Source organism: Conger conger, chromosome 8 (assembly GCF_963514075.1).
Source record: "Conger conger chromosome 8, fConCon1.1, whole genome shotgun sequence".
Classification (NCBI taxonomy): Eukaryota; Metazoa; Chordata; class Actinopteri; order Anguilliformes; family Congridae; genus Conger; species Conger conger.
Window position 1 is genome coordinate 42,505,291 of NC_083767.1, and position 25,821 is coordinate 42,531,111.

The following is a 25,821-nucleotide window of genomic DNA, read 5'->3' on the forward strand; positions in this document are numbered from 1 at the left end:
ACATGCTTTGCAGATTTGCTCATTGAGAACAAATGTATGGCAAGTGACTGACAGGTGACGGGATGGATTCTGGTGAGAGACAGTGACAGGTACCAGCCTGTATCAGACCTGTGTAGTTGCCATTTTGCGCAAAAATGCTTACATCCCACTTCCTGTTTTGTACTGCCTCTCGGTTGTGATTATGAAACTTGCACATGTTCCACTTCGGAGGACGGTTACATCACCTGACATTACATACTGGGAGGAGTTTTTGGTGTCATATGCGTCTGGGAGACATAGTCGCATTCATATAACATCCGTCTTCAATGTGTCTCACACCATTTCCTGAAATTGCTGAAAACGCAGAACGTTCATGAACGTTTATGACGTAGAGTGTGGTCCTTGACGTTATGAAGAAGTACAAACATGCTGAAAGTATAAACCGAATGTCACAGCGACATCCGTTGCACGACATCGGTTGCACCACTATAAAGTAACCCTAATGAGTTTTAGAAGAGTGACTGAATTCTAAAACACGCCCCAGAGCCCCGCTCCTCCCAGGGCTAAGCCCCGGTCCCTCTCTCTCTCCACCTCCTCCCTGGCCCTCACGCTCTCCAGCCTGAAGTCGGTTCATTTCTGTACCTCAGCTCAGCAAAAACAAAAGCATGCATATGAACATCATACACATCAAATTCACAGAGAATTTATAAACTTTATAAACTTTAAAAACTAGTTTAATAGATATGATGAAATAAGTGAAATGTCCAGACTGGGTTTAATTGGTACCCAGTGGGCCTGTCACTGTGTTGCACTATTTTGACACTGATGATACTTCCCCTCTACGTATTACCTGCTGACACAGTCATTGCACTTGGAAATTTGAATAGCTGCGTGTAAATGTCACATGAAGCCTTGACAAATTAAGCAGTGATATTTTGATGCTTCCGCAGGTTCACAGAAACCATGTCTCTCCCCTGCTAACATGCAGGTGCACCCCTCTTATATTCTCTGGGGTGGAACTTGATTTTTATACATTTCTGTACAACTACCACAACATGAATTTGCTTCATAATATTATTGCCATTATTACCAAATGTAACATTAACATCAGTGGCAAACATAACTGTCAACATTATAACTAAATTATGGCAGCTAGTGTTATTTACAGTACACAAGTTTTTTTGAGTCATTAATTGGCTCTAATGCATCTGCCAGAATTGATATAGATGTGGTGAAGGATAATTCCACCATTCCACCGTATTCTGATCGTATGTTGAACACTCAAACAGAAACAGAAAGCGCCATTCTCACTTCCCTGTCTGAGGGACGGGAGGGAACAGAGCGCTCTTTGCCTGGGGTCAGGGGTTAAAGGTCATGTGCCCACTCACCTGGCTGGTCAGCAGGTTGACCTGCCGCTCGGCCTTGTGCAGCCGGCCGGTCAGCGAGGTGTTCTGCTCCAGCCCGAGCTTCAGCTCACCCTCCAGCCTCTCGCCCTGTAGCCGCAGTGACTGCTTCTCCGCCTGGGGGTCAGAGCAAGGGGTCACCGCATCACCGCGTGCCTGTGACATACCGCCAACGCCCACACACCTCGCCCCTGTCCTTCCCAACTGTAACGGGCTCAAACACTTCCACATGATCCATCTTCACTCAAGCATTCCTGCACAATTTAGACACATGAAGGGAGATTCCCTTGAACACTGTCACACAGTGGAGGCTATTTTTAGTAAACAAATGAAAAATAATAAAAACATCACTGCACATTTACAGGGTCTGTAAATGCACAGCTAAAGAATGTCTCTAGCAGTGACTATATAAAGTGCTGATTGAGACCCGGTATAAATAAGTTCAGCTACTTTCATGTTTTTTAAATAATAAATAAAAACTGTCATGAATGTCAAAATATATGTCGTAGTTTTTTTACTATTGACTGTCCCTTGTAGAGCACATTTCAGCATATTACAAATAATATTGTACCTATTACAATTAAGAGCTGATACTCATGTCCCCTATAGGGGACAGGAATTCATTCACAGGTTCACAGGTGGTTACTCATCACCAGGGGAGCAAGACGAGTACCTCCAGGGCCTTGACTGTAGCCTGGGACTCGGCCAGCTGGCGGACCTGTATCCTCTGCACGTTTTCGGCCTGGGCGCCGGAGCTGTCCCTCTCTGCCCGGAGCTCAGCCACCTCTGCCTCCAGGCCTTTGAGCAGCAGGTGGAGCTGGGCCTTGTCCCGCAGCAGCACCTCCACCCGCTTGCTGTCCCGGGCCGGGTCTGAACTCAGCATCTGGGCACTCCACTCCTCCTTCTCCCTCTCTAGCCGGCAGACCTGCAGTGGTTAGAAACATTTAGTGGGGGCAGGCATACCGCACACACAAAAACAGATAACAGACTTGTGGGGATAATAAAAAAATACAAGTTTGATTTTAGGTTCTGAAATGACACTTGGTTTCCAACTTCTCTAGTTATGAGAACTGCAGTGGTTAGAAAAGTTTAGTGGGGGCAGGCGTTACCGCACACACAAAAACTGAGATAACAGACTTGTGGGGATAATAAAAAAATACAAGTTTGATTTTAGGTTGTGGAATGACACTTGGTTTCAAGCTTCTCAAGCTGGGAGACCTGCAGGGTTTGGAAGTAAGCATAGGTGTCACCACACACACACAAACAGGGAACAGGGCCTCCATGTCTGAACTACAAAAAAATCCAAGTTCGATTTTAGGTTGTAGAATGGAACTTGGTTTCTGACAGGAAAAGAATGTTGTCAAAATGAGGCCCATGGCATCTCACACTTCCTATTCACCAATGCATCATAATGAAGATTGAAATCTGAACTACAGTCCCAGCAGAGGAAGAGGAACAAAACCAGCACAAAATGGCTCTTAAGAAACAGCATGTGGATGTAGAAGGAAAGCCAGGTCTGGGACAGGTACTGCCTTAACTCCAATCTATACCTACAATGGGCACTGCGGTGTTCTACCCCAACTGCACTGTTGTGTCGTAATGACGGACCGTTCTTGCTCAGAATCCACCAACCGCTTCCTGTCAGGTTGTCGCCAGCAGACCCCACCTCTGCATCAAAGCGGAGCTTCCTCTCCTCCAGAATGCGAGCGTGTTCCTCCCTCTGGTGGTCACACTCCGACCTCAGGATTGTGTATTCATACCGCAGCTTATTGAAGTCCGACCTGTAGTTAATGTATTTGTTAACGGTTAATTATACATTCATCCTACGGTTTGTTAATGTATAAATATCCGGTAACAAATACATCCGTTAATTATTCAACTGTAAGTCGCTTTGGGTAAAAGCGTCAGCTAAATAAAGTATTATTATTATGATTATTATGACTAATATTTTTTTAGCATAAGCACAACTCCTCCAGCTTGCTGAGGAGTGAGGAGCTGATGACAACACAGAGGACAACATCAGCACAATCTGCAAAATAACTACCACACAGAGGACAACGTCAGCACAATCTGCAAAATAACACAAATCTGCTCAATAATAACAAGCACACAATAACAATCGCAAAAACAACATCACAATAGAAAAGCAACAGTGCTAATTCATGGATTTTTTTCTCAAAAGTCTCCTCAGTCCACACTCCAGGTCAGCGGGTGGCGGTAATGCATTTTGCTGCACTTCCAACCGTTCCACAAAACTAAAGAAAAAGAAGAAGAAAAACCTGGTAACATAGGAACGTTACTACCGCCGCCTGAATAATCTGTACTCCTTCTGGTAAGAGTTATCAAAATAAATGATAATATATACTCAGCTACATTCCTCGGGGGGAAAACAGTGTGCATGCTTATTTCTGCAGCTTGTGTTGTCTCCAAAATGCAGCTAAGCTAACGTTATTTGTTGTTGACGATTAGTGTTGCTGTAAGTATTACTGATGGTTTGTTAACTAGCTGGTAACATTAACGTTAATCGTGATTTACTGGCGGGAGTGAAAGCGCCATTTTTAAATATCGAGAAGTGACAAGAAGTGAAGAAAACAGTGCAGCATATGCTATCTAGGTTTCTATTACCATTGGAACCTTCCAGTAGGTTATTACTCCTTTCATGCATTCACCAGCTAACTAGGGAAATAATGACATTAGCTAATACTAGTGAACATAAGTTAGTTAACTGTGCAGGTTAGCTAATTCAGTTTCATGGACAGCACTTACGGTAATTTGGGGCGGTTCGGTAAATTAACTTTACTTGCTAGCTTGACACTGTCAAGACTACGTAAACTGAAATGTACGTTTTGTTGAAAATAGCTAACGTTAGCTAGAAGATAGCGTGCAAGTTATCTGGCCACCAGCGTTACATATTAACAATGTGTCCATATTCAAAGTCATTGTGGAGTGTTTGCTGGACGTTCGCATGTCGGTTAAAACTAAGCTAGTTAGTTGGCTAATGTAAGCTGGTTTAGTGAAACACTCATCCAGACTTCGCCACAGAGGGAATTCCATTTAGCTACCCACAAGCATTCCCATGGGCTGTGTATCCACAACAAGACACTGAGCAGAAAACGCTTGAGACTTGATTGTGTTTTGGTGTTGCCATGTTGCTAGTTTAAGTCGTAAGGTTTCTTACGTTAGCTGTCTTGCTAACTGTTACTTCGTAGAAATATGTGATAATTTTACAACAACGCAGAGACTAGCTTGCTACACGATCTGTTTGAGGCTTGAGCAGGTCACTTTGTTTCCACAGACGACCGCTCGCTAGGGGCGAGATGAACCCCCCGGCCATGTCAGAGTCTGCCCCCCTGTTCCCAAACCTCAGTGCCTTGGGCGCATCTGCTGGCCCATCGGGCTCCGACATGGAGCTGCAGAAGATGCTTATTGACGAGCGGATGCGATGCGAACACCACAAGACCAACTACCAGACCCTGAAGGCAGAGCACACCCGGTATGTTCTCTGGTGTGGGGACAGGAGTGAAAAACAAAGCACTTTGCGATCCGTTCTCTCCGCTTAGGTTTGCTGTGTAATTCTGTTTATGGAAAGATACGATGGAAAGGGCAGCTCAAATTCAACTGCGTAGTCCTCTGAATTTATCGCTATCAGCCTGTGTAGTTGCTGTTTATATAAATGCATTGTAGTGTCCCAATAATCTTTTGACTTTAAGTGAACTGGTTTCACTTGAAGTTGGGGCAGTTGTCTGCCTGTAGTGTAAAGAGATGGTTGGCTATAAGAGGGTGTAGAGTGTGATATCCACAGCTATATCCACAGCCCCTATCCTTGTCTCTGGCTTAACATTACAGGTACACCCCCTCCCCTTTTCTCACCTGTGGCTTAATATTATTAGTCCAGCCCTCCTCCTTTCCTCCTCTATTGGTTAATATAACAGGTATAACCCCTCCCATTTCCTCACCTCTGGTTTAGTATTACTGGTATGGCTTGTCCCTCCTTGCCATCCACCAGAGTCCACATATAATCGAATGGCACTTAAGCTCACTCAGCCATGGCAGTTCAGCAGGGGTGTGTAACAGGAGAGACCTGCGGTTGCTTACATGAGGCGGTTAAACAATGCTACTCTGTCTTCTCCATTGTGTGCTGTTGTGACCGCCGTGGTTACCCTGGCGTGTCCCAGGTGGTCCTGACACTTAGCATTAGAGTGGGGCCGGCTTGGTGTGGCATAGAGTGAAATATAAGTGCTTGCACTTTGCTTTCAGGAGGAGAATGCAGGGTAAGCACATGGCTCGGTGGATGAACCAATTAAAAGAGTTGGGCAGTTACCAAATGAGGGTGAAAAAATTTGACAGCATTTTTTGGGGAAATAAAAATATCTTTAGCTAAGGTACCTTATAAAAAATATGAAGCATAGATTGAACATCAATACCTAAGCGGAAATATTTTAAATTGTTCTGTCAAATATGAATGGAGTCCAATGGGAAAATATGTTTTTCATATGGTGTGACTGGTTGGATGTGATCGCCCCCTGCAGTTTGCAGACGGAGTACACGCGGGCACAGGACGAGCTGAAAAGGATGCTCTTCGATAAGCAGGGCGTCCAGGACAAGCAGCAGCTGCTGCTGGCCGAGCTTCAGGGGGAGCTGCTGGACAGGACCAGGGAGCTGGAGGAGCTCCGGATGCAGGTAACCCACCACACCTGGGGAAGGGTGCAGGTAACACAGCACAACTGCGGAAGGGTGCAGGTAACACAGCACACCAGGGGAAGGGTGCAGGTAACCCACCACACCTGGGGAAGGGTGCAGGTAACACAGCACAACTGGGGAAGGGTGCAGGTAACACAGCACAACTGGGGAAGGGTGCAGGTAACACAGCACACCTGGGGGTGCAGGTAACACAGCACACCTGAGGAAGGATGCAGGTAACACAGCACACCTGGGACTAACACATCATCGTTCTGGGTTCTAATACTTTCCTGTGCTCGATTGATCTTGCCTGGCGCAATTGAGCCAACCAAGGTGACCACAAGGCAGGGTTTACTCTTTTTGAGAGTATTTCATAGGTTCCGATACACTAGACAAGCTCAGTAAAGAGTAGGAAAGATAAGTGCTTTCAATACACGTAGGCTACTAAACTTCTTCCTTTTGATGGTATTTCCATACATTGTGCCAGTACTGTATACTATATTTTTTTTGGGGGGGTTTATTGAATTAATATACTCACTTTCACACTGACGTTCTCAGTCCACGGTGCCACTGGTATTGGGTGGATGTTATGTTGCTTCTTGACCAGCTGATGTCACTGTTGAATCATCGTTTGAGTGCTGCTGTTACATTAACACACTTCTATAGTTAGGGCTGTATTTCCCCCAGGCAGGGCTGCTCATTATTATTTGTGATGTTATTATTTAGCAGATTTGTGATGCTGTTGTTGTGTGTGTGTGTTATTTTGCAGATTGTGCTGACATCCTGTGTGTGGTAGTTATTTTGCAGATTGTGCTGATGTTGTCCTGTGTGTGGTAGTTATTTTGCAGATTGTGCTGACGTTGTCCTGTGTGTGGTAGTTATTTTGCAGATTGTGCTGACATTGTCCTGTGTGTGGTAGTTATTTTGCAGATTGTGCTGACGTTGTCCTGTGTGTGGTAGTTATTTTGCAGATTGTGCTGACTTGTCCTGTGTGTGGTAGTTATTTTGCAGATTGTGCTGACGTTGTCCTGTGTGTGGTAGTTATTTTGCAGATTGTGCTGATGTTGTCCTGTGTTAGGTAGTTATTTTGCAGATTGTGCTGATGTTGTCCTCTGTGTTGTCGTCAGGTCGTCACTCCTCAGAAGCTGGAGCTGCTGCGAGGTCAGATCCAGCAGGAGCTCGAGGGCCCGGTGAGGGAGCGTTTCAGCAAGCTGGAGGAGGTGTGCTCATGCAAAAACATTTATTATCAATAATAATCATAATTATATGACAGTTAAGAATTATTATGGATGTGAATATTATGATAATATTATGTGCGGCCACATTGGCTCTGGCGGTAAGAACAGTCATCTGGCAGTCCGAGTGTTGCCAGTTTGATCCCGTGTCAAAGTGCCCCTGAGCAAGACACCTAACCCCCAAAATGCTCCTGATGAGCTGGTTGGTGCCTTGCATGGCAGCCAATCGCCGTTGGCGTGTGAGTGTGTGTATAAATGGGTGAATGAGAAGCATCAATTGTACAGCGCTTTGGATAAAGGCGCTATATAAATGCCAACCTTTTACCATTTACCAATATGTTATTTAGCTGACGCGTTAATCCAAAGCAATTTGCAGTTGAATAGACTACGCAGGGGATAATCCCCCTGTAGCAATGCGGGATTATGGGCCTTGCTCAAGGGCCAAACAGCTGTGCTTATTGTAGCTACACCAGGGCTTGAATCACCAACCTTCCGGATCTGTCATGTACCTCAAACTTTACATTACATTACATTACATTATTGGCATTTGGCAGACTCTCGTATCCAGAGCGACGTACAACAAAGTGCATACCCATAACTTTACAATAAGGTTTATGAATTGGCATTAACTAATGTAGTAAACATGAATACCTGACATGAATAACAAATTAATGATGGACAAATAGATTAGTTAGGCATGAAATTAACTTTTCATTAGTTAGTTAATTTGTTTAAAACTAACAAACATATTTGTTACATGATCGTTATACATTAGCAAACCATAAAATGAACTTATGAGTTAGCCATTACAAATACATTAACAGACTTTTTCATTCCAATATGAATTTACAATAACTAATGTAGTTGTTAACATGAATTAATCATATGCAAATAAGTGAACAGAGCTGTATAGATTAACTTCTAAGTAGTAGTTGGTTAATAACTACATGGCAATTCATGGAACCTTATTATAAAGTGTTACCTTATTGCCACAGCAGTCCTGAAACACCAGAGGATTCTACAAAGAAAGGAGAAGAGAAACATTTTACTTTGCTCCAGCTATTGTAATTTTTGCAGGAGACGGAGAAGTACAGGTCGGACTTCAACAAGCTGCGGTATGAATACACAATCCTGAGGTCGGAGTGTGACCACCAGAGGGAGGAACACGCTCGCATTCTGGAGGAGAGGAAGCTCCGCTTTGATGCAGAGGTGGGGTCTGCTGGCGACAACCTGACAGGAAGCGGTTGGTGGATTCTGAGCAAGAACGGTCCGTCATTACGACACAACAGTGCAGTTGGGGTAGAACACCGCAGTGCCGATTGTAGGTATAGATTGGAGTTAAGACAGTAGAGATGCCTTAACTCTGGTTTTTAACCATCTGATTGGTTGATTCAACACTGTAAATTAGCACCCCAGGGCATCAGATGTCAGGTTCATATGACTACAGCTCACAGGTGTGTGTGAGTTTGCATCAGAATGAAGGTGACCATGTCCCCTTCATGGCAGGAGACCTGGGTGTTTGGCCCGGTGAGCTGACCGTATTCGTGGTGCCAGATGGATGGGAAGGATTGTTTCTCAAAACCTGTCCCAGACCTGGCTTTCCTTCTACATCCACATGCTGTTTCCATTTTGTGTTGGTTTTGTTCCTCTTCCTCTGCTGGGACTGTAGTTCAGATTTCAATCTTCATTATGATGCATTGGTGAACAGGAAGTGTGAGATGCCATGGGCCTCATTTTGACAACATTCTTTTCCTGTCAGAAACCAAGTTCCATTCTACAACCTAAAATCGAACTTGGATTTTTTTGTAGTTCAGACATGGAGGCCCTGTTCCCTGTTTGTGTGTGTGTGGTGACACCTGTGCTTACTTCCAAACCCTGCAGGTCTCCCAGCTTGAGAAGCTTGAAACCAAGTGTCATTCCACAACCTAAAATCAAACTTGTATTTTTTTATTATCCCCACAAGTCTGTTATCTCAGTTTTTGTGTGTGCGGTAACGCCTGCCCCCACTAAATGTTTCTAACCACTGCAGGTCTGCCGGCTGGAGAGGGAGAAGGAGGAGTGGAGTGCCCAGATGCTGAGTTCAGACCCGGCCCGGGACAGCAAGCGGGTGGAGGTGCTGCTGCGGGACAAGGCCCAGCTCCACCTGCGGCTCAAAGGCCTGGAGGCCGAGGTGGCTGAGCTCCGGGCAGAGAGGGACAGCTCCGGCGCCCAGGCCGAAAACGTGCAGAGGATACAGGTCCGCCAGCTGGCCGAGTCCCAGGCTACAGTCAAGGCCCTGGAGGTACTCGTCTGGCTCCCCTGGTGATGAGTAACCACCTGTGAACCTGTGAATGAATTCCTGTCCCCTATAGGGGACATGAGTATCTGCTCTTAATTGTAATAGGTACAATATTATTTGTAATATGCTGAAATGTGCTCTACAAGGGACAGTCAATTGTAAAAAAACTGCAACATATATTTTGACATTCATGACAGTTTTTATTTATTATTTAAAAAACCATGAAAGTAGCTGAACTTATTTATACCGGGTCTCAATCAGCACTTTATATAGTCACTGCTAGAAATGTTCTTTAGTTGTGCATTTACAGACCCTGTAAATGTGCAGTGATGTTTTTATTATTTTTCATTTGTTTACTAAAAATAGCCTCCACTGTGTGACAGTGTTCAAGGGAATCTCCCTTCATGTGTCTAAATTGTGCAGGAATGCTTGAGTGAAGATGGATCATGTGGAAGTGTTTGAGCCCGTTACAGTTGGGAAGGACAGGGGCGAGGTGTGTGGGCGTTGGCGGTATGTCACAGGCACGCGGTGATGCGGTGACCCCTTGCTCTGACCCCCAGGCGGAGAAGCAGTCACTGCGGCTACAGGGCGAGAGGCTGGAGGGTGAGCTGAAGCTCGGGCTGGAGCAGAACACCTCGCTGACCGGCCGGCTGCACAAGGCCGAGAGGCAGGTCAACCTGCTGACCAGCCAGGTGAGTGGGCACATGACCTTTAACCCCTGACTCCAGGCAAAGAGCGCTCTGTTCTCTCCCGTCCCTCAGACAGGGAAGTGAGAATGGCGCTTTCTGTTTCTGTTTGAGTGTTCAACATACGATCAGAATACGGTGGAATGGTGGAATTATCCTTCACCACATCTATATCAATTCTGGCAGATGCATTAGAGCCACTTAATGACTCAAAAAAACTTGTGTACTGTAAGTAACACTAGCTGCCATAATTTAGTTATAATGTTGACAGTTATGTTTGCCACTGATGTTAATGTTACTTTTGCTAATAATGGTGATAATATTATGAAGCAAATTCATGTTGTGGTCGTTGTACAGAAATGTATAAAGATCAAGTTCCTCCCCAGAGACCAAAAATGAGTTTAAAGGGAAGTTTTACTCTGGTAAAACGTAGAGGGGAAGTATCATCGGTTAAACTGGTTTTTAAAGTTTATAAATTCTCTTTGATAGATGTGTGGGATTTGATATGCGTGTTTTTGTTTTTGCTGAGCTGAGGTCCAGAAATGAACCGACTTCTCTCTGAGTAGCTCAGTTCCTGTGTAAAAGTAAGAAAAAACGAAATCTGAAATTCAATGCTTGAATTGAGACCTGTAAGTATTGAAGAATGAAAAGCCCAGTTAAGGCAGTCTGAAACACATCCGCTGAAGGCCAGTCGCAAACCGGCTGCTGGGATACCCGGTACCAGTGAGGCAGATGCAGTGTTCATTTGGCTAGCATTAGTATGACTTGATCCCGTTAGCGGGCGTGAGAGGTGATGGTCTTTTACATGCCCGTGATTGGCGGGTCAGGCTCTACAGTGTGTGTGTGTGTGTGTGTGCGCGCGCGCGCGCTTGTCTCAGGTGGAGCAGCAGAAGCACTCGCACAAGCTGGAGCTGGCCAACGTGAGGCTGGAGAGCGTGAGGGCCAGGGCGGAGGTGGAGAGAGAGAGGGACTCCCTGCAGAGTCAGGCGGAAGGTAAGCGCATGCGACCGGGGCTTAGCCCTGGGAGGAGCGGGGCTCTGGGGCGTGTTTTAGAATTCAGTCACTCTTCTAAAACTCATTAGGGTTACTTTATAGTGGTGCAACGGATGTCGCTGTGACATTCAGTTTATACTTTGAGCGTGTTTATACTTTTTTATAACAAGGACCACACTCTACATCATGAACATTCTGCATTCTGGAGCGACACTCTCACTGGTCTAGAAACCGGCCTTTGCTTTCAAATACCAGCATGAGAATAGTAAAACTCCTCGCCCTCTCCCCCCCTTCTCCTTCACTGCCCCCTCTTTTCCCTTCCCCTCTCTTTCGTCTCCTCCCTGCCTCCCCGCTCCCCCTCTCTCGCTCCTCCTCTCTCGGCCGGCAGGGCTGCAGCTGGACGTGGAGGTGCTGAAGGAGGCGCTGGAGCGCGACAGGGAGCTCCTGGTGGAGAAGGAGCGGGAGGCAGTGCGCAGAGTGCAGGCGGCGCAGGAGGAGGAGTTCCGCAAGATGGCCGCCGTGCAGGAGGAGAAGTGAGGGCTCTCCGTCTCTCCCCCTCTCTGCCTCATCAGTCTCAACCACTTTAGACTTATTTTACTTGATTGTCACGCATGGCAATCACTGACAAGTAAATGCCAAAGTATTGTCTGTAGACACTATTAAGTACTATTTAACTCTGTAGCCTACTGAATAAGTTCATTGTGGTAAAATCTATTTAATCCTTACCATGAATATATTTCACAGAAATGGCCGATTCGCTATGGTAACTGCATTTCACACCGGGTTTGAGCACAAGTTGTAATAAATATGAATATGATAAAGTCATATTATTTGAGCTTTGCTTGTACGGAATTAGGTACACGTGTTGGCTTTGCATTGTCCCCCAGGGGGGATTGTCCCCAGCGTAGTCTGGATAAAAGCGTCAGCTGAATATTGGTGAATGTGCGTGTCCAGGCTGGAGCTGGAGGCCCGCCTGTCGGAGCTGGAGCAGCACAGGGTGCTGCAGGACGCCGCAGGGAGCTCCCAGAAGGAGGAGTGGGAGGAGCGCCTCCGTGCCGCCCAGCTGGGGGAGGAGTCTGCCCGGAGGGAGGCGCAGAGCCTCAGGTACTCTCTCTCGCTCTCTCTCTCTTTTTCTTTTTCTCTTTTTCTTTCTCTTTCTCTCTCTCTCTCTCTCTCTAGCTCTCCTTCCCTTTTTTTGGTTTATTGTTCAAGAAGGGTGTCTGGTGCTGTCTGATGCAGTTTGAGTCCTGTTCTGAGAACGTTTGTCGTCTGACACCTTTGTGTTGCTCGGCCACTGTGCTGTCACTCAGCGACTGCGCTGTCACTGAACAACTGCGCTGTCACTCATCGACTGCGCTGTCACTCAACGACTGCGCTGTCACTCAACGACTGCGCTGTCACTCAACGACTGCGCTGTCACTCAACGACTGCGCTGTCACTCACAGGGTCAAAGTGCAGCAGCAAGGGCTTCAGCTGGAGGAGCTGGCGAGGCAGAAACAGGAAAATGCAGACCTCAGACAGGTACCTACCCGCAGCATCCAGGTGCTAGGTCAACCACTCACACTGCCATGTTTAATATATAAGCACAGCTCTATGCAGCTATGCAAACCGCTGAATCTCTTAAATGAAATACACCCACAACTGCTGCTCATTGACCGGGCTGATACCATCCCACTGTCAATCACTCATCACACAGTGCACACTGGCAGCTGTCTATCAAACACCACACAGGTCTGATGCAGACTGGTACCTGTCACTGTCACTCACCAGAATCCATCCCCTCAGCTGTCAGTCACTTGCCATACATTTGTTCTCAATAAGCAAATCTGCAAAACATGTAAAAATAAACAAACCCCTAAGTGGACAAGGGTCCACATCTTTCTGTAAGAGTCTGTGTGTGTCTGTCTTTCTGACTGCTGCCATGGTAACCCCCCAGAGAAACCAGGATCTGAGCGTGCAGCTGGGCACGCTGGGACACTCTGAGGGTGAGCTGCTGGAGACCAATCACAGGCTGCGAGAGACGCTGGAGCGGCTGAAGGAGGAGCTGAGGAATGCGCGCGGTCAGGCCGAACGGGCCCAGCAGGGAGCCGAGAGGTACGCCGCACCGGCAAAAATAACTCCCTCTGAATTTTTGCCTTAGCGTTTAGATTTCAAAGCTTATTTCTACTACCCTTTCTTGCTAAATATGACCAAAACATTTCCAGTGAAATCTGTTGGTTTACCCTTTATGGACTAAGGTACCATATAGAGAACGCATAGAAAGGCCCAGGAATCACAATGCATTTCAACGCATGTGTCTTGAAAAATGGTCATATGTTCAAATACAACACTGCTGTCTGTCTGTTAAGGGAGATGTAACTCCAGGTCACATCCGTCTGCTAAGGGAGATGTAAAGGGAAAACTTTACATCTGCTGCTCCAAACTGCTGCTCCATGCACACCTCAACTGCTGTTCTCACACACCCCCAAACTGCTGCTCCATACACATCTCATCTCATTACATTACATTAATGGCATTTGGCAGACGCTCTTATCCAGAGCGACGTAGAACAAAGTGCAAAGTGCATACCCATAACCTGGGATAAGTGCGCTGAAAGACCCTAGATGAAACTGCAATTTCAACTACTACCTGTACAACAAAGATAAGGACCAGGGCCTATTTGATCATCTGATTTTTAAAATTTTATTAAATCATAGTCCCACAACACGCAAATGTATGAACAAACCACTTACCTAGCCAAACAAAACATCCTAATATATAAGTAAATATCACAAGACAACAATTAAGGTTTACAGGGAGGTAGGGAGGGTCAGGGAGAGGTGCAACTTGAAGAGGTGCGTCTTCAGTCTGTGCTTGAAGATGGTAAGAGATTCTGCTGTTCTGACCTCCACGGGGAGTTCGTTCCACCACCCTGGAGCCAGAACAGACCGTAGTCGTGAGCGGGAGGTGGAAGTGTGGAGAGGGGGAGGCACCAGGCGTCCTGTGGTGGCCGAACAAAGAGGTCTGGCAGGTGTGTAGGGTCCCCTTGACTGCTTGGAAAGCTAGCACCAACATTTTGAATTTGATGCGAGCCGTGACAGGCAGCTAGTGGAGGGAAGTAAGCAGGGGGTGACATGCAAGTATTTGGGGAGGTTGAAGACCAGATGAGCTGCTGCATTCTGGATAAGCTGGAGGGGTCTGATGGCGGATGCTGGGAGGCCAGCCAAGAGGGAGTTGCAGTAGTCCAGGCGGGACAAAACCATCGCTTGGACCAGGAGCTGGGTCGAGTAGTGGTTGAGAAATGGGCGGATTCTCCGGATGTTGTATAGGAAGAACCTGCATGACCGGGTCACCGCCGCAATGTTCTCGGAGAGGGACAGTCTGCTGTCCATCCTTGCACAGGGTGATGGCATCAGTGAGGTATCTCCCAGGGAAATGGAGAGATCCAGATGGGGAGACTGTAGCGTAGTGGTTAGGGTAAATGACTGGGACACGGAAGGTTGGTGGTTTTAATCCTGGTGTCGCCACAATAAGATCCACACAGCCCTTGAGCAAGGCCCTTAATCCTGCATTGCTCCAGGGGAGGATTGTCTCCTGCTTAATCTAATCAACTATGTCGCTCTGGATAAGAGCGTCTGCCAAATGCCAATAATGTAATGGGTGAGACTGCTGTTCTCACGCTGCCATTTTCACACACCCCCTAACTGCTGCTCCATACACATCTCAACTGCTGTTCTCACACATCCCACCTTCCTGTTGTAGGGGTCCTCGCACGGGACTCCAAATTATGTAGGGTCCTTGCACGGGCCGCCAAATAACGCAGGGATTTTACTCTCTACGAAACCGGGGCGCCAGTTAAACGTTGTGTTGCAGTATAACTGCGAAAAGTAATCAGTCTCATAAAATTACTGTTATCAGAAATATCCAACCACAAATATAGTATTTCAATTAATTAAAATAACCAATATTAATGATTGAACATACCGATAACCTGAAGGTTGGAAGTTCTTCGAAAGACTGCTTTAACTCGGCTCTCATGTCTATGCGATTCCAAAACGGACACCGGGGTTTAATAAAATATATTTATTAAACAAACATACAAACACATAACAGATAAACTAACGGGAAGTTAGTAAGGAAATTTAGTTTGGTATGTGTGTGTGCGTGTGTGTGGCGCGCGCAAGCGCGCGTGTCGCTAGAGTTCTGGGTGTGGTAATGAGTTAGAGTTAGCTGTGAGAAGGGACTACTTGCGTAGTTTTACTCTATATATGCGCAAAAGACGGCGAATCAATTCACGTACATATATATGTAGCTAACCAAACACATTACAATGGTTGGATGGTAAATATTGAAACACAGATTCACAAAAACAGTTAAGACTAAACTAAACACTGGCTATGCCTGAATGTTTGTTTTCTTACTGAGTCCATACGCATTGCTGGATCCAAAAGACATGCTGTCCTTGTAGAAGCGGCGATGGTGCTGTGAATGGTGTCCGGGAGAGATGCGCAGGCTGGGGTATTCCCGTCTTAGCAGCGCGTTGTCGTCTGATCCGCTGGTCCTTTTCCAGGTGTAAAAGTTCGTTGCTGTTTCGTTGTTGGGCTTTATTGGGGTAAACTGATGTAGTGTTCCGCGTACAACAATTTCCACTCACTATAGGCCACGTAGTTACCGCGAGGTAACTGGGTGTGTCCGTAGGCCTGGTAGTGCGCTGTGCAGCATTCAGCCTCTGTCCGAGTCTCGGAGCAGATGAGCTGAAGCGACTGGCCAAAAAGGGTGCGTCGAAGAGAACAAGCAGAAGAGCCAGAAGAGAGATCCCAAGAACGTGTCTTGCTCTTATACGGGACCGTTTATTGCTCCCGCCATTACGGGATTGGCTGAACCAAGTTAGACGTCATTCGTGGTGGACGTCGCAGAATTTTCCTGTGGGAATGTGGAAGTTGTAGTCCCTACATCCCCCCTGTGGTCTCAGGATGCGGCTGAAGCCAGTGTTCCTCGAGAGCACAAAAGTCAGTTCACAGTCCACAGGTCAAGTACATTGGGTCGGTAACACAGTTCACAATTGACTGACAAACATCCAGGCATTTATCAACAATTAACTAAACTGGTCTAAAACACATGATACAAACAATGTGAAACACTAAGGTCGAACAGTGAATACATTGTCACAAAACATGAGAAACCTTGGTGAAAGGGTTAGTCGTTTTGTTAGTTCAGGTGTTTTGTTAGTTATTGGATGGTGTCCAGAAGGTGGAGCACCAACAGGAATGACCCAGCCATGAAAATGTTCAGATGATGTAGGGGTCTAGGATGGAGAGGCTGTAGCCTTTTTGGAAGTCTTGTTCAGACTGACCAATTGTTCTAGTCCCTACAGTCAGGTTGCTGATGAGGGTTGTCATCTGAAATATGTGGGGGCATTTTCAAATTAGGGCAGCTTTCTGTATCCAAGCTTAACCTTATGGCTGTGTCATCAGGAAGGAAATGGAGAGGTGGTCTCATTTCTAAATGATGTGGTAAGCTCACAAGTGGTCTTGTCTTGCTTGGGGAAGAGGTGGAGTAAGGCACACTGGGGTGTGGCAATATACTTGTAAAGATTACACTGTAGTTTCTACATGCAATACTTTACGATGGTTCAGTAGGTGTAGAAAGAAGCAATGAACGTTTACGAGTTATAACAGGTGTCGGATTTAACTCTACAGTACCTACTTACAGTACCTACTTATTTGCTGCTACATGCAAATCTAAGTGGCTGCTATAAACTACCAGTTTATTTTGCCACCCCCCTTTGGTAGGAAAGGTGTGCAAAAGAAAGTGGTCAAAGCTTCAGCTGGGAGTCTGCCTGTGAGGAGACCACGGCTATAGATCAGTCTTATTCAACGTCTTTTGATGGAGGTTGAACAAGACCAGATAGCTCTTTGGAGTGGTTACTCAAGGCATACACACTACTGAACAAAGGTTAGAGGCTTTAGTTGTCCTCAGAGGAACTGAAGAAGCTCTCTTCAGACAAGGTATCTTCCCTATCAGAGTCATGCTGGTGACTCTGAGGCTTGGGCCTACCGGGTCGGTCTTCTCTCCAATTCCGGCTGGAATCAGAGTGTGAGAAGCGACCACGGTGGCTCTTAACCGGGAACTTACTCACATGCCGTTGTTTTGAGCCATTAGACTTTAATGGGGCCACTTGGGAAGTGCCGGCGGGCTTGGTTGGAACAACGTGCTTAGCTGTTTCCAATACCTCGTTCCTGGGCACAATCCTTAAAGTGTCCCAGACCATTTGGGCTTCATTTCTTAATTCAAGGGCTGAGTGTTGGCCCCTTGAAAACAGTGAAACATGAGTTCGGACACAGGGGTGCAGGTTGTGCACAAAAAGGGATTTAAAGGCTTGATCTTCATCTAAGCCTGGTCCGTTTCTGCCCTGGAAAAAAGCATCTTTAAGTCGTTGGTAAAAGTCTTTTGGTCGTTCTGTACGGCTATGTTTAACCTCCACAGATTTGATCATGGCTGTGGCCTGATCAAACCGTGGCAGGTACTCAGCTACCAACGCTTCACAAACCTTGGGATAGCTGGAACGAACCTGTGGTGGAAGTTGTTCCATAAATGTATGGATCTCTCTGGTAGAGGTTTTCCATACAAGTCGTACCTTTTCTCGATCGGTTGCCCTGGGCAGATCCGAGAGACAGTAGTCAACTTCTCTCAAGTAACTCTGAATGTTAAATTCAGAGTCCTTGGGGTCAAATGTGTGGACATACTTCGCCATGGCCTCTAGCTCCTCAAAGCGAAGACCATGTGAAGTTGCACTAGTCTGCCTGTTTGGAGAAGGAGAGCCTGAAATCACATTTGAATGTGAATGCGTTTCATGCGATGCTCGACGTCCTCGGTTTGGTTTAGAGGGTGGAGCTACAAAACTGTCATTCTCACAATGGTTGGCAGAAGATGAATTGTCGCTGTCAGTGTACTGTACAGAGCTGTCACCTATCCTCTCAGTTATAAAGGGAAAGCTAGCGGGATTAGCGTTGCTTTTTGTGTGCCCAATTAATAACGTTAGATCTCCTCTACCGTGTCCACGGGAGGGTGCCCTGACCTCCTCACGAGAGGGGTGGGCATGGAAGGTGCAGTCCTGTACTTGCCTGACTGTTTCTCCCTTGCGGAGATGGACCACCGTTGGGATGGAGTCCCCCCTTTCCCTCTCCAGGGAAGAGGTGGGCAAACCATTGCATGGGTGGTCAACAGCACTGGAATCTGAGGAGACTGACGAGTCTCCATCAGAGCAAGCTGTGGAACCGGGATCTGACAAACCCGAATCAATTTGTGACCCCCCTTCCCCTGCCTTGTGGTGTAAGGAGGAAGCAGGAGAAGCTGGAGTTGGGCAAGCCTGAGAAAGCAGGCTTACAGAAGAGAGTGGATGCAGTAGCTTGTGGCATCTACTCTTCAACTGAAATAATTCCTCTCTGTAGGAACAAAGATCTGATTCGGCTGAATGCAGATCACGCAAGTATTGTACTGCTTTCTTGCCAACAGTTTGAAGCTCAAGTAAAACACTGGTGTGTTGTCCTCTGAGGTATGCCATCTCTGAGTCTTAAGTTTTTGTTGCTCTGAAGAGCAAGACTAATCTGTCTGGCAAAATTCAAGACCAGACAACTTAGAATTGGGTCTTTTGAATGGTTGGGGGAGTGACCTTTCTCGTTGATTAATGAGAACATTTCTTTCCTACAATCAGTGAGGTTCATCTGATTCAGGAAAGCTATGTAGCCAGGTGCTAAACCTTGGGCTAAAAAGGAAAGGTACTCATCAATAGATATGGGTTCCATATCTCAAGCCAAATAAAGCTAAAAGCTAAAATCAGTAACTTAAGAGGGTACTCTTGAAGTTAACAATTTGACAAGGGCCTTGAGCTCCTAACAGTTGGCAATGAATTGTTTCCCAATATCACAATCCAACATACAAGTTGTGATGAAGGATAAAGAATTTAAAACGCTCTTTGAATATTCTCTATAACTATAGTACAAGGTAGCTATAGCATCACACAGGGACTCGAGTTGCACTAGCGGTACTGCAATGCAACAACAGCAAAATGAACAAACATATGGCGGATATTCAGACCGTAAAATAGGAACTGTGATGCTGATCACATTAATCCTAAATACCAGAATGTGATTGGTTGAAATTACAATTAAATTTGGATTTAAATGTAAAATTCAATTAATTATTAAAATTACTTTGACCAAGTAATTATAATTAATAATACAGTGCGGCTAATAATACTATTATTGATAATACGTATTATACCGGAAGGTAAATGCCAATCAACAAACTACCGTGTAAGATTACGAATGTAATGCCACAATGTTACACGAGGGGGCAGTATATTGAGAAAGCGGCTCATGCAGGCTTTCAAAAATGGTACAAGGGTGACATCTAGCGGTATTTTCAAAAAATTGCACTGGTGGCAATTTAGCTGAGAAAGAATGCCGAGAATTCGTTCTGGAGGCACGTGACATGAGCCAAAGCTCGTCTTTCTCACGCAGAGCTCCAAATTAGGATGGGGAATTCGTTATGAAGTCACAAGACATGAAATTTGAGCCAAAGCTAGTCTTCCTCACACGGGGCACCAAAATATGTAGGGGTCCTCGCACGGGACTCCAAATTATGTAGGGTCCTTGCACGGGCCGCCAAATAACGCAGGGATTTTACTCTCTACGAAACCGGGGCGCCAGTTAAACGTTGTGTTGCAGTATAACTGCGAAAAGTAATCAGTCTCATAAAATTACTGTTATCAGAAATATCCAACCACAAATATAGTATTTCAATTAATTAAAATAACCAATATTAATGATTGAACATACCGATAACCTGAAGGTTGGAAGTTCTTCGAAAGACTGCTTTAACTCGGCTCTCATGTCTATGCGATTCCAAAACGGACACCGGGGTTTAATAAAATATATTTATTAAACAAACATACAAACACATAACAGATAAACTAACGGGAAGTTAGTAAGGAAATTTAGTTTGGTATGTGTGTGTGCGTGTGTGTGGCGCGCGCAAGCGCGCGTGTCGCTAGAGTTCTGGGTGTGGTAATGAGTTAGAGTTAGCTGTGAGAAGGGACTACTTGCGTAGTTTTACTCTATATATGCGCAAAAGACGGCGAATCAATTCACGTACATATATATGTAGCTAACCAAACACATTACAATGGTTGGATGGTAAATATTGAAACACAGATTCACAAAAACAGTTAAGACTAAACTAAACACTGGCTATGCCTGAATGTTTGTTTTCTTACTGAGTCCATACGCATTGCTGGATCCAAAAGACATGCTGTCCTTGTAGAAGCGGCGATGGTGCTGTGAATGGTGTCCGGGAGAGATGCGCAGGCTGGGGTATTCCCGTCTTAGCAGCGCGTTGTCGTCTGATCCGCTGGTCCTTTTCCAGGTGTAAAAGTTCGTTGCTGTTTCGTTGTTGGGCTTTATTGGGGTAAACTGATGTAGTGTTCCGCGTACAACAATTTCCACTCACTATAGGCCACGTAGTTACCGCGAGGTAACTGGGTGTGTCCGTAGGCCTGGTAGTGCGCTGTGCAGCATTCAGCCTCTGTCCGAGTCTCGGAGCAGATGAGCTGAAGCGACTGGCCAAAAAGGGTGCGTCGAAGAGAACAAGCAGAAGAGCCAGAAGAGAGATCCCAAGAACGTGTCTTGCTCTTATACGGGACCGTTTATTGCTCCCGCCATTACGGGATTGGCTGAACCAAGTTAGACGTCATTCGTGGTGGACGTCGCAGAATTTTCCTGTGGGAATGTGGAAGTTGTAGTCCCTACACTGTGTTCACACAACAGCAGCAGTCCACACACACTGCTGTTAAATCATGTCCAAACTGTTTTTCAGATTAGTTTTAAACGGCATGAAGCAAACACATTTTTTAGACTGGTCTTTCGTAAGGTTTGTGCCATTAACTTCATTTTTGAAACACATTTTTATCCACACATTAAAACTGTGGAATTGCATTGTAGTTGCATCCTGTTGTTAGCACTTTCCGTCAGTCTTGGGTAGCGGGCGTTGCTATTGAGAATTGTGAACAGTGTGACTTCAGTTTTTTGTGTAGTACTTTTAATGAGTAGAATCAAGTGTGTGCTGGGCTGAAATTGACACCACCCCCAACCCTTTTCCGATAAGCTCCCCGTGGCGAGGAGGTGGTTCTCAGATTTGGCGGGTGACGCACTCTCGCCTCCATGTCGCGTGCGTTTCAGGGAAACCAAGGCACATAATGGAGAAGCGGAACCTGCACTCGCCTGCCTCGTTACGATAAGATCTTGATGGTCTGTATATCACTCTCCCACCCTCCCCTGCTCCCCCCCCTCCCCCTGCCTCCCCCTCTTTCTCTCCCTGCCTCTCTCTCTTCCCCTCTCTCTCTGTCTCCCTCTCTCTCTCCCTCCCTCCCTGCAGGGCTCTGGAGGAGCGGAGGGTGGAGTGGTTGGAGGAGAAGCACAAGCTCCAGGCCCGGGAGGCAGAACTCCAGGAGAAGCACTGCCAGGCCAAAGAGAGGCTGCAGAGGGCCGCACTGGCGCAGAAGAAGGTACCGGCCCTGCCGCCATGTTCTCTGCCAACTGCCTCAGCGCTACATTACATTACATTACATTACATTAGCCTCAGATTAGCTTCTCCTGAGTACTCATGGCACGGCCTCTAGAGGCCATCTGAAGAAGTGCAGGCTCCATTTAAATAGTCTCCGAGTGAGTGAGTGACCTATTATATCCCACTTTCTGCCCCCGGCCCAAATCCGGTTCTGTTCGGCTCTGTTTCAGTACTGTGTGTGAGAAGAGGCCCAAATGTGGTCCTGTTTGGTCCTGGGTGTGAGTAAAGGCCTGAATTCCTGTTTCAGAGGAAGACCATGAATGAGCACAGGGAGAAGAAGCTCCAGGATAAGATTCAGCTGCTGGAGGCCAAGATCGCACAGCTGGAGCTGGAGACAACAGCAGCAAAGTACTGCCCTGTGCCTTCTGCCTGTCTGTCTGGAATAAGAGCACTCTTGTGTGTGACTGTGTGGAATAACAGCGCTCCTGTCTGTGACTGTGGAATAACAGCGCTCCTGTCTGTGACTGTGGAATAACAGCGCTCCTGTGTGTGACTGTGTGGAATAACAGCACTCCTCTGTGTGACTGTGTGGAATAACAGCACTCCTGTGTGTGACTGTGTGGAATAACAGCGCTCCTGTGTGTGACTGTGAGACTGTGTATGTATGTGTGTGTGTGTGTGTGTGTGTGTGACTGACTGTGTGGAATAACAGCGCTCCTGTGTGTGACTGTGAGACTGTGTATGTGTTTGTGTGTGTGTGTGTGTGTGTGTGACTGTGGAATAACAGCGCTCCTGTGTGTGACTGTGAGACTGTGTATGTGTGTGTGTGTGTTGTGTGACTGTGTGGAATAAGCGCGCTCCTGTCAAACACAGCAAGCATCAGGAGCCCGTTCCCTAACCCCTCCCCCTCTCCCGCAGGAAGCCGGCGTACTCTGAGGAGCAGGCTCACCTCCACAGGAGGCTGAAGGAGCTGCAGAGGAGGCACAGCGAGTTCCGCCGGCTCCTCCTGGGCACCCAGCTCTCCTCCGCCCTCGCCCCTCCCACGCCTGGGGCAGAGGGGGTTTTCCCCGGACCCCCTGTGAGCGCCGCCGGCGGGGGGGTGCATGTTTTTATGTTATGATATTTCACTTTGGTTTAACACCAGGTCATTTTGTGGACCATGCCCAGTTTTATTTGCTTAAAGTGAATACTAACATCAGCTATCCGTTAAAGACACCGCATGTCCACTTTGTCCAGCTCCCCATTCACTCCCATTCATTTGGAAAGCACACCCTGACTAAGGAGGATCAGATTGATAAGATTGGTGAATATTGAGAGACCATTAATGTCAAATGGTCTGTTTTTTCTGATGCATTTTCGGCATTTTATTTCTTTAATAAAGAAAAAGATCAGAAAAAGTTCTGCTTTTTTAACTAAGTGATGTATTATTGTGCGCAGTATGTATTCACATGGGCACATGCAGTAAAATGATCACACTACATCTCGCTGTATTTCTACTCAATTTCAATGTGGTGGACAGAGACAGCTGATGTTCTTAGGATTCACTCTTTGCAAATAAAATTGGTCCACAGCATTATTTGTGTTATAGGAAAGTTACATTTCCCTTTAACTGCTTTATCTTACGCTTGTGTGAGCGGGTGTCGAGCGTTTTGAAATGCAGCTTGATTTTAAATACGAGTTGAGGATATGTTTATTTTTTATTTTATTTTATTTTATTTTTATTTTATTTTTCCTTTTTCTGTCTGGTTTAAAAAAGGGGAGGGCTTTGCAGGAGCATTAGCCTGTACGCGGGTAAGTGATGCGTTCGATTTTCAGCCATTTGTTTTTGGTTCCTTGAAGGGATTTGGCTGTGCAGTTTTGTCTGTTATTGTGCCTGTTAAGTGAAAGGGAAAGGGGCTGCTGTGTGGCTCATTCGGGTAAGGCACCTGCACCTTACTGAGGTGCACGGAAGAGCCCCGCTGCCTCAAACCCAATCCCCATGCCCTATTACACATATTTTCTCACGTTGCTACTGTTCAGTGGAAATTTCCACTGGTAGACATCTTCTCGCTGCACATTGGTAGAATTGGGTACATATTAATGCTTTGCACAAATTACACAGTTAATGCCATATGAGCAATATTTCGTTCCCACACCTTTGCGGGTTCATTAAAATGGTGAATGGCTTTTTATTGACTTTATTTTTTAATTTAGTTATTTTCCAGCTAGGGCTAGAAAAAAAACTTTACAATGAATGCCTCTCATTCACCCATTCCAACCCCACTCCGGAAAAAGAGAAGGGCATGTGCTGTAGAGGTGGGCTCGGTTGACCTCTGGAGGTCCTGCCTCTCCTGCTGACTCCTGGCTTGTCCCCCCGACAGGATATGGAGCACCAGCAGGAGCTGGCTGTGCTGAGGAGGCGTCTGGAGGAGCTGGAGTCCAGCCAGCAGCAGCAGCTGGAGGAGCTGGGCCCCCCGCCGGGCAGGGCCTCCCCGTCCCCACTCTGACCTCTGACCCCCCCTCAGAGGAGGGGTCTGAATGCGTGCCATCATGTGTTTGTTTTTTAAATGATATTTTTCACTTTTTTTAAACCACAAATGTGTGTGTGACTGGTGCTCAGATTTTGCACAGGAGATTTGAAGTTTACATTGTACAGCGTAGAACACTATTTCACACCCTGTTCTCCCAGCTTCCCTACCTACAGAACAGCCTTATTTAAAAGCACACCAAGCTCCTTCCGCCTTCCCCTCTCTGCGTGTTGTAATTCTGTAGGACATGTGACCCTTAGGTACTGAGCTGGGCTTTCTCCATAGCGTTGTGTGTGTCTGGATTGGATTGCAGAGGTGTCCAATCTCATCACTTCACCAGGGACCTGTTCTACTAAGCATGATTACAGTGTTAGCAGGGTAACTGCACAAAGTAAAACCTGGAACAGCTCATCCCTTCTGTTTTACTCAGTCCAGTTATCCTGCTAACTCTGTAATCCTGCTTTGTGGAGCAGGCCCCTGGTTACTCAGGTCTGAATTATGTGGTGACTTTTAGGTAAAAACTAAAACCAGCCGAGCTTGTGACTCTCCGGGGCCAGGGTTGCACAGCCATGGTCCAGCAGCAGGACACCTGATTAGACTAACTTAGCAATCGTGGTCTTCATTCAAGACCTTGGTCAGTTGAATCAGGTGTTGCAGTGCTAGGCTAAAGCGAAAGTCTGCACCCACACCGGCCCTGTTGGAATAAAATTGGATGTCCCTGTGTGTTACTGAGATCCGTGCAGCATCGCACTTCCGCTGTAGTTTCCAGCGGCTGAAAAAGCTCTGGCCTTCTCACGGGTAACATTTTAAGTGTCACTCATCTATGTCTGAATGCGCTAAGCCACAGCTTTCACATCTCAAACCACACTTCCTGTTTGTGCTTGCGACACGCCTGTGTCTTTACACTTGGTGACCGAACTGTCAGGGCCGGGGCCGTGGCACCACACACCATCGTTGTGTGACAATTATTTTGTGTCACCTCATGATTTGTAACCTTTTTGTACACTATTTGTGCGATAAAATAATTTTATCTTTTTGTGAAATGTGGTTATTTTGAGGTTACAGGGTGTCATTTAAGTCAGCCGAGTTATTAGTTGATTCGCAGTGCTGCTTTAAAGGTTAACTACTAAAATATTTTGACAATCTTTATTTTCTTGGTAAACTATTTAATATTGCATGATAACTATACAGAGGCGGCACGGATGGTGCAGTGGGTAGCACTGCCGCCTCACAGCAAGGAGGTCCTGGGTTCGAATCCCCGTCGGCCGAGGCCTCTCTGTGTGGAGTTTGCATGTTCTCCCCGTGTCTGCGTGGGTTTCCTCCGGGTACTCCGGTTTCCTCCCACAGTCCAAAGACATGCAGGTTAGGCTGATTGGAGAGTCTAAATTGCCCATAGGTATGAGTGTGTGAGTGAATGGTGTGTGTGCCCTGCGATGGACTGGCGACCTGTCCAGGGTGTATTCCTGCCTTTCGCCCAATGTATGCTGGGATAGGCTCCAGCCCCCCTGCGACCCTGTT

General features: G+C 46.4%; 2 protein-coding genes across 4 annotated transcripts; one reads left to right on the top strand and one right to left on the bottom strand.

The window, feature by feature from the left end:
• Nucleotides 1-507: 507 nt before the first annotated feature.
• On the bottom strand, nucleotides 508-2,665 carry LOC133134466 (centrosomal protein of 83 kDa-like). The gene is made up of 4 exons (XM_061250663.1): nucleotides 2,648-2,665; nucleotides 2,056-2,307; nucleotides 1,368-1,499; nucleotides 508-609 (listed from the first exon to the last, which is right to left on the bottom strand). Exons 1-4 carry the CDS (start codon nucleotides 2,663-2,665, stop codon nucleotides 508-510), a joined length of 504 nt encoding a protein of 167 aa, XP_061106647.1.
• An 898-nt stretch (nucleotides 2,666-3,563) lies between these two features.
• Nucleotides 3,564-25,339, top strand: cep83 (centrosomal protein 83). 3 transcript variants are annotated; one of them, XM_061250626.1, is made up of 16 exons: nucleotides 3,564-3,714; nucleotides 4,678-4,875; nucleotides 5,912-6,062; nucleotides 7,190-7,282; nucleotides 8,375-8,506; nucleotides 9,327-9,578; nucleotides 10,136-10,267; nucleotides 11,140-11,254; nucleotides 11,643-11,787; nucleotides 12,209-12,358; nucleotides 12,700-12,775; nucleotides 13,191-13,348; nucleotides 21,668-21,797; nucleotides 22,104-22,204; nucleotides 22,715-22,874; nucleotides 24,157-25,339. In XM_061250626.1, exons 2-16 carry the CDS (start codon nucleotides 4,700-4,702, stop codon nucleotides 24,280-24,282), a joined length of 2,097 nt encoding a protein of 698 aa, XP_061106610.1. In that variant the 5' UTR covers nucleotides 3,564-3,714; nucleotides 4,678-4,699; the 3' UTR covers nucleotides 24,283-25,339. The 3 variants fall into 3 exon arrangements, with proteins under 3 accessions (XP_061106610.1, XP_061106611.1, XP_061106612.1); XM_061250627.1 differs by lacking the exon at nucleotides 3,564-3,714 and adding an exon at nucleotides 3,730-3,858; XM_061250628.1 differs by lacking the exon at nucleotides 3,564-3,714 and adding an exon at nucleotides 3,925-4,022.
• Nucleotides 25,340-25,821: the final 482 nt, after the last annotated feature.

Bases quoted from the DNA above. Each gene is read 5' to 3' on its own strand.
- LOC133134466 (XM_061250663.1), bottom strand. The intron at 1,500-2,055 runs GTACTCGTCTTG...TCTGACCCCCAG, and splicing joins CTACAGTCAAGGCCCTGGAG to GCGGAGAAGCAGTCACTGCG. The intron at 610-1,367 runs GTGAGTGGGCAC...GTACAGAAATGA, and splicing joins TCAACCTGCTGACCAGCCAG to ACCGACTTCAGGCTGGAGAG.
- cep83 (XM_061250626.1), top strand. From the start codon at position 4,700: ATGAACCCCCCGGCCATGTCAGAGTCTGCCCCCCTGTTCCCAAACCTC. The intron at 11,255-11,642 runs GTAAGCGCATGC...CTCGGCCGGCAG, and splicing joins CCTGCAGAGTCAGGCGGAAG to GGCTGCAGCTGGACGTGGAG. The intron at 12,359-12,699 runs GTACTCTCTCTC...TGTCACTCACAG, and splicing joins AGGGAGGCGCAGAGCCTCAG to GGTCAAAGTGCAGCAGCAAG.